Below are 8,492 nucleotides of genomic sequence, written 5' to 3'. Positions count from 1 at the left end.
AAGACAGCTACAGTGTACTTACATATAATAAATAAAATCTTTAAAAAATAATGAAATAAAATGTTAAAAAAAAAAAACTCTAAAAACTCAATCACCATAAACTCTCTATTAAGACCCACTGTCAAAGAAAACGATGTACCAAAAGAACTTTGACCCAATCCTATCCAAACAAGTCTGCACTAGGCTCCATCATCTGAAACTTCACGGTGATGTCACCAGAGAGGGAATGGGCACCACCTCAAGGAAACCAGTCAACATATCTGTTTGGGTTGTTACAGTCTAATAATTTAAAAAATGTTTCTTATTACAAACCTCTCTCATACATAAGTGGTAGAGGAATTCCCATGTACACATTAATATTTCAGTAACCATTCAATACCATCTGTCATCTCTACATAAAAGACTTCCAATTTCCAAATGCTTTCACATCTATCCTCTCATTTGATGAATTATACTAAGCTGTATATATAAACTATATACATAAAAGGTTAAGCCACTATTTAAGAACAGAAAACAAAAAACCTGCTGGGCTGTGTGGCACACCTTTAATCCTAGCACTTGGGAGACAGGGGCAGGCGGATCTCTGAGGCCAGTCTGGTCTGCAGAGTGAGTTCCAGGACGCCCAGGAATACACAGAATCCTTGAATGTGTTATGCCTAACAAGGAAGGGCAAGGCCTTGGATTTGACCTCAGAACTCAAAATAATAATAATAATAATAATAAATACCATATATTAAAAAGTATTTGCTTATAGCATTAGGATTATAACAAGAAGCCTGTTTCCAACAAATATAGCACCCTGCCAGAGAAGATAAATATGTGTACCATTATTCCAGTGATCACTGCAGAAACAAAACTGCAAAACTAAAGGGAGTGAAATGGTTAATTTCTTTGAGGGAGGAGGAGCATCTCAACAGAGGGATAACACTAGCTAAGCTAAGTTCTCTACCAACTAAGAGAAAGTATCCCTAAGGTGTTTATCTTAGGGACATCTGCATCATAGATCACATAAAAAACAACGTATAAAGTAAAACTACACTACTGTACTAAGAGTAGAGAAATCTAAATGTTAGAAATCATAATTCTAATAAGTTTTAAGTGCATACACCACCCTTCTTTAAGGATCTTTATATGAATGAGTGTTTATTTGAATATATTTATGTGCCTATTGCCTTCAGAGGCCAGAGGGCTTTAGATCCCGCTAGAACTGGAGTTACAGATGGTGTGAGCTGCCATGTGGGTGCTGGGAACCAAAGCTGAGTCCTTGGCAGAAGCAACCAGTGCTCTCCATCCCAGTATATATCATACTCACCTTAGTGAATTAGAAAATGTCAGGCCTGTGTTACAAGGAAGAACCACCAACAATTCTATTATCAGCTAAGTATAAATGACCTTCTCTAATATGCTTGAAAATAATCTTAAGCATCAACCTTGAGGCTTATCTGCCAATAATGTACTTGCTTAGCCTTGTCCGAGAAGCAGAAATTCAGTTGCTCCGATTTTTATTTATCTGGCTGAATCTACTGATAGGTGAAAAATCTGCATGTTGAACATTCTAAAACACAACAGCCATTTTTCTATTTATTTATTTATTATATGTAAGTACACTGTAGCTGTCTTCAGACACTCCAGAAGAGGGCTTCAGATCTTGTTATGGATGGTTATGAGCCACCATGTGGTTGCTGGGATTTGAACTCCTGACCTCAGGAAGAGCAGTCGGGTGCTCTTACCCACTGAGCCATCTCACCAGCCCCAACAGCCATTTTTCTAAATAAAATTCACACTAAAAAAATTTTTAAAAAATCTATCATTAAAGGGTCTGGAAATACCCATTGTATTGTGCAACTCAAGAATATCTAATATTATATGTATTTTTTTCTTCTTGAGATAAGATCCCATGCGGCCCTCAATCTCCCTATGTAGCCAGGAATGTCCCTCCTACTTGCACTTCTCAAATACAGGACTCCAGGTACACACTACCACCCATGGTCTACACAGTGCTGGAGATCCAACCCAGGACTCTGTGAAGGCTAGGCACGCTCTCTACCAACTGAGCCAGGTCGAGGCCCAACATGAAGTTTTCTGATGACCTAAGAAAGGCTCCAACACATTGTAGTTTCTACTAAGAGCTGAGTTCTCCACGAAGACCACTTACTCTTACCTCACTCATCCCCAGAATCTAAACATAGCCAACTATGTAAATTAAATGTTAGCTATGCAATTAAATAGCTTGTTGGTCATTAGTGATACAATTTCTGTTCTTTAAAATAAGTTGCCACAGTGGCTGGTGAAATGGTTCAGCTGGTAAGAGCACTGGTTGCCCTTCAAGAGGACCCGAGTTCAATTCCCAACACCCACACTCACAACTGTCTGCAATTCTAGTTCCCAAGGACCCAATACCCTCATAGACCCACATGCAGGCAAAACACCAATGCGCATAAAATATGGATATGTTATTTTTAAATACAGTAAGTAAAAAGTTGCTACATTTACAATAAATGCCTACATTTTCAGACTTCTTTTTATTTGAATCCAAAATGAGTATTTTAACTACATAACCCATATCAAGTTACACTGGTCACTCTAAATATAATCTCCTTCATTTAGAAGGTTAAAGTATTCAGCACGGTCTTTAGGTTAAACAAAAGTTTGATTTGATTCTTTTAAAATGAGTTTCCTCATCAACTTGGTTTGCCTGGCAACCAACAAGTAAAATTCTGACTCTCTGAATGCCCTGAAAAATATCTTCTCCAACCCAAGACTGCTTTCCCTGGTAAGTACTTCAGTTTTGTGCAGTCAGTAAAGAATTTAAGAGCCATTATGTTAAATTAATCACTAATACTGTTCTTCAAATACAGCTTCTGCTGTTTCAGGGAAGATTTCTATCCTTAAAGTCAGAAGACCTACCTTCAACTCATTCTACCAGCTGCCAGTTATACACCAGACACACCTAACAGGAGGAAACAGTCTCAGTCGCTTCCCGCACAGATCCTTGAAAACTACCTCTCTATGTTTAGAGGAAATTTAAAAATGTACAGTAACAGCACTTTTAAAGCTGCTTAAGTATGTGTTAAATACCCAATTTTCTTCTAAAGGTTTGACTGGAAAGTGTCTTGAACTCCCCTAACTTCCTTCAATACACATAAAATTGGAAACAACGCGGTACAAGACCTCCAGCAAACTCTGAGAAAAACAAAAGAAAGGGGGTGAGGTCTCTCATACCTTCCCAAAATCAAATACAAGTGTTATCTGTATTATTGCATCCCAAGAGACTGTGCTGAATACTTTAACCTTCTAAATGAAGGAGATTATATTTAGAGTAACCAGTGTAATTTGACATGGGTTATGTAGTCTAGAGAGTTTCAATTCCCTCTCTATAAATTTTTCTTTTCAAACCAAACTGGGCCATATTTCTCAGATGGGTTTTCACCCAAGCACAGAACAGGTGATTCTAAGAATGTTGTCAAGAGAATGAAGACCAGAGCAAGAAGCCCTAGCAAATAACACAGCCACTGTCAGACATGTAAGGAGAGTGGCTCTAATGAGCTGAAGCAGACAGAAGTATACAGATCATCTCTGAGTAAGACTCCAGCCAGCACTGTACAAAGAGAGCTATAGGCAAGTTTTCCACTTTGAAATAATGGCATCAAGTCAATCCTGCTTTAAAACCAGTTCACATCGCACCTGAAGAACTTATCTTAGTAGCCACCGTCGAGGAATGTCAGCGATAACTTTTAGGAAAGCAGCAAGCAGCAAGCTCCCCTAAGGAAAAGTCTAGTTCTCTCCATGTTGCGCTTTAGTGGAAAACTACTGCCTCAGAAGACACTGGATTTCCCTCAAAAGCTTAAGTGAAGAACACCCAAGATTAAATTATAATTTAAGCCTACCTAAAACCGCTATAAACAACCCTGCGTTTGTTACTTAATAAAGTTTCTTCCATTAAACGGAAGTTCAAAGGCAAGAAAAATAATGGAAAACTTTTAAGTTCTTAAAATGTAGCCCATCTTCTGTTCTAAAAATTAATTACACAAAATTTACATGAAAAACAGCTCTAGCGTAACGGTCAATACATTTTAAGCAGTGCTAGGTATATTACACATTAATTTCAAATCAAGTAGAAAAGTATATATGATAACCATATCAAGGTTTAATACTTCAAACCTTTGTCTTTTATCAGGGATTCAACTCTTCGTTAGAATAAAGACCATTATCTTAGCCTAGTAGATGGTACTGTGGAAGGGGTAATACTTTAAGATCTCTTTGCACATAGCAGTATTTCATTATACCGAAATAACCTGTATTCTCCCTCTACATTACAATTGTTCAAAAGCATGCCTTTCTTTTGTATTATAAACAAAATCTTGGTTACTAATACCAAATTACTCAGATAAATGTCTTAATTTGATCTGAACACTGATCAATCCTCAATCCAAGCACAAAAACATCAAAAACCATTGGTATTTCTTCAAAAAGCAATTTTGAGCCTACCACCAGACAGGTTTGCAAATGGAGATTGCAAATGGAGATAACACAACACCAAAGTGTGAACTATCTTGAGTCCCAGGCAACAGATTGAGTCAAGAGGCAGGATGTGTGAAAGAGATTGGCCAAAAGAATTCACAATGCCTGCAGTTTTAGAAGTGTCATTTTTGACTGGAGGCTCATTCTCTTACCTGTAAAATGGGAATGATCCTGCTTTACTCTCAGATGAAAAACTATACAGGAAACATTATGGCTAACCACAAACATGGCACTGATGGGTCTTGGTTGTTACATGAACGAGCTGAAGCACTAGCTTCATAATACAAAGCTATAGACACAGAATTAGGATACCATTAGTATTCAAAATCACCACTTTAAAAAAAAAAAAGAACTTGCCTTTGACTGGATTCTCTTTCCATTTCTCATGCTAAACTTCTCCTTCATTTCTTCTAAAATTACCTTCAGTTTCTTTTCTTCGGGTGTCCCTAGGTATTTTTGGTTCACATGAAGGTAACAGTGCCACTTGGCTGACTCAAAGCCCCAATGGCAAGTTCTCTTGTCAGGGGATCTGTGCGAATGCATGACGAATGTCTGGGGAGCAAACATTCCACAGCACTCCAGACACTGGATACAGGGAGCATCGGGCTGAACATAAAACTGAGGCGCAAAGAGACCCTGACATTTGCCCAAGCACTCATGTTCCACTTCAAAGGCACTGCCAGTTTCCTTCAACTGGGCCAGAGAGCCTTTAGCAGGAAGTATGCTGCCATTTTGAGGGAAAGTTCGTGGCCGCAGTAAAGCATTACAAAGTCTTTGTGCATCGGTCAACGTGATCAGGCCACAGGATGGGGCATTGAATGGGAGTATTCCTAAGACCTTTAAGATATGAAGCTGGTCTGAAGTACACCTTGAACAATAGATGTACAGCTCATCACATACTGTGTTTATCTGCTGGAGTGAAAATTCTCGGAGGACGGAGTTTAAGACTTGGGGCAGACAGAGTCTCTTTTCTCCACCAACCTGAAAACAAGAAATAGACTCCCCTTCCAGAACAGTCTGAGTGAGCTCTGTGGAGCTATCAGAAGGAATGAGAAGAGGGCCGGGAAGAACCTGAGGAGAGGGAAGAGGCAGAAATACAGTCGGTGACATGCTCTCCTGGGAATATCGAGCAGAAAATGCTGCTGGTCCACCCAAAGAGCTCTGACTGCTTAAATGGAATTGTGCCAGCGTATGTTTCAGACTGGGGTTTAAATTTAAAGTTTCAGGTAGAGAAGTACAGCTTCGCTTAGCGCGCTCGCCATCGGGCTCCACGGATGCATCTCCGTAGTCATCTAAGTGCTCCTTCTTCACCTTGGTCAGGGTTTTCCCATTGGCATGAATGTCTGTCATCATTTTCTTCACAGGAGGACTGCCGTCATCCTCCATCCCGTTCAGCTTCTTGTTTGAAGCCTGAACTAAGGAGAACTTAGACTGGAGGTTCTCCATGGCCACACTGGTGTCTTAAATGATTAAGTCAGCAATTGGCATGTTGCTCTCAGTTCCTAATCTGAAGAGAAAAGGGGATTGTATACAAATACTTATGACTCACTTAGAAATGTTTACTTTCCAAAGATGAATTTTCTTACTCAATAGATTGTACAACTCTGTTTTGGTTTAGCTGTACCTTAAGATATAACTGAAAACGCTACAAAAACTTCTCAGTTTGCTTCTAATAACAAAGAATATAATCGTAAGCACACTTCTGAGAAAAATCCTTGTTTTCTTGAGTACGTCAGGTATTTGTATTAAAATAAAGCTAATTCCTCAATTCAAGAAGTCCAAAGTTTGGTGTAATGGTTGAGTTTGGTTGGTTTTGTTTTTTAAGCAAAGCATGTGGAAAGTTTATGCCATGACTGTATCCTGAAACTACACCCAAAAATGAGTTACAATGACGCAATGGGTTTGATTTTGCCAAGAACACCAAAAAAAGAGGAGGCAGGTATCCACTGGAAAGGGTGGTCTGCTGCTCTATGCTGATAAATTGAAGACTCCACCTGAACTTTTATAATTAAAAATATACATATACTAAATAAAAAAAGCTGTCCAGTTTTATCTTCAGGGATTACAGTTCATTCTTCTTTTAATTGATCTGGAAGAGAAAGGGGTGGGGAGAGTTACATTTGAATTAGCTCCAGAGGCCAAAGGGTCTGTTTAAAACCAGTCTCTTAATCTTAAACTCAGTTCACTTTACCAAAGGTAACACTTGGGTGGATTCTTCCAACCTAACACCAGTTATCTAAAAGAAACTTCATCTAAATAGGAAGCAGTCCAGACGGTGGATAACAGGAACAAACAAGGAAGGGTACACAAATTTAGAATACGAATAACCAAAATTCAGTACCAGAGGCTTTCTCAACTCTGCATGCCATTTAAAATTTAAAAAGTAATCCTTTCTTGTTAGGAAAAAAAAAAAACAAAACTATAGTTTCTGCTCTCCTCCCCCAAAGATACATGTTAATATACCTACCATATGTAACTAAGCTTCAAGTACATTCATACATACTATATTTTTGAAACGAAAAAGAAAAAAAAACTTTCCCTTTAAAAGGTTAGCGAATTTGCCTAATGGAAGCCAAAAGCTGTAAGACTCCACGCCTGGAAATCTCCATCCTTGAGCAAGACTAATCCGGGACAAAAAGCACAAGGCAGACAGACCTCACAAAGAATGCAAATGGAGGCAGAGTGGCGAAAAAGAGTATTCATCCACTTCCCTCCCTGGAGAAAACCCAGTAAAAGCCGATAAATAAAAAGCTTTGCTTCTAAACTCCCAGCAATTTATGTTAACACAAACCCAGAGAATTACGGACGAAAGCCACCTAGCCACCGTACTGTGACTTTCGCCACCACAGGGACACCTCAGCCAAGGCGAGCCAAGGAAAAGGGCAGGAGGCATGACCTAGACCAGGGGCGCCCCCACAGCCCGGCGCACACGCAGAGACACCCACTCATCATCAACCCAAAGGACAGGGAAGCAGGGGACTCCCGGCGTCTGGTGAGGTGAGGGGGCAGAGGAAGTAGGAGTCCTCCCAACCCCCACCTCTGTGACTGGGATCACCCTAAGTGCCCTCCCCACATCGCCCCACTGCGGGGGCCGCGGGTGGAAATACCCCACGCCCCAGCCCGTGGGAAGTTCTCTGGGGTTACCTAGGCGCCCCAGGGCTGCGCCTCCCCCCCTTGACCCACCCTGAGCCGTGGCACCCACAGGGGCGAGGGCAGGTTGGGCGCCAAGCCCGGAAGCCCGTGTCGCCGGACGCTTAGAGCTGGGGCCAGCCCGGGGCATCCCCGCCGAGCGCAGACGGCGGGGGGGGATGGCGGCGATGACCGGTGTCCAGGTCTCCCGGGTCCCGGCGGCTCGGGTCAAGTGCACCGCCATCCCCTTCCAGCCGACCTGTCCCAGAATCCGCGAGGCCTGTACACCCGTGGGACCCCCGACGCGCGCCCTGTGCCCGCGACCCCGCCCGGGACCCCCACGCATCCCGGACGCCCCACTCAGGCCCCCCGCGCCCGGGCAGCGCCCCCCAGGCTCCGTGTCCTCCCCATCACCCCCGCCGCCGCCGCCTCAGCGCCCCCAGAGGCCGCACGCCCCTCGCGTCCCCTCGCGACCTGCGGCCGCACCTGTGCCCGCCGTCGCCGTCGCCGTCGCCGTCGCTCGCCCGCCGCCTTCGCTGTGCCGGCGCCGCTCCGAACCCCACACACATCGCTACACACAGCCTCTGACGTCACCCGGCCCGCGGCCCGCCCACGTCACTGCGGAGACACGGCTTCCCGCAGACGCCGCCGCCGTCTCCGGCCGCCCGGGGGGACAGCGAGGGCGGCGGGCGGGGGAGGGGAGGGAACGAAGCCAGCGGCGCCGCGCGGCCCCGCGCCAGCCAGCCCCTCGGGCGCGCGCGCCGCCTGGCCTATTGTGGCTCCCGGCGGGCTGCGCGCGCGTCCCCAGCCCCGGCCGGGGCGCGCGCGCCTGGCGCCTCGGC

At 43.7% G+C, this 8,492-nt stretch overlaps 1 protein-coding gene across 3 annotated transcripts in view; it reads right to left on the bottom strand.

The window, feature by feature from the left end:
- Skil (SKI like proto-oncogene) overlaps positions 1-8,326 on the bottom strand; it is a 28,449-nt gene extending 20,123 nt beyond the window's left edge. For 2 of the 3 annotated variants that reach the window (XM_021195655.2, XM_021195656.2), the window contains exons 1-2: positions 8,137-8,326; positions 4,879-6,610 (exon numbers count right to left, since the gene is read on the bottom strand). In XM_021195655.2, the coding sequence (XP_021051314.1) occupies positions 4,879-5,967 (1,089 nt within the window). In that variant the 5' untranslated portion in view covers positions 5,968-6,610; positions 8,137-8,326. Of the gene's footprint in view, positions 1-4,878; positions 7,532-8,136 lie in introns of those variants that run through there. The other variant, XM_029537495.1, reaches the window with a different exon arrangement.
- Between the last annotated feature and the right edge of the window lie 166 nt (positions 8,327-8,492).

This window comes from Mus pahari, chromosome 4, assembly GCF_900095145.1.
Source record: "Mus pahari chromosome 4, PAHARI_EIJ_v1.1, whole genome shotgun sequence".
NCBI classification, from domain to species: domain Eukaryota; kingdom Metazoa; phylum Chordata; class Mammalia; order Rodentia; family Muridae; genus Mus; species Mus pahari.
Note: the sequence above shows the minus strand (reverse complement) of the source record. Positions and strands in the feature narration are given on the sequence as shown.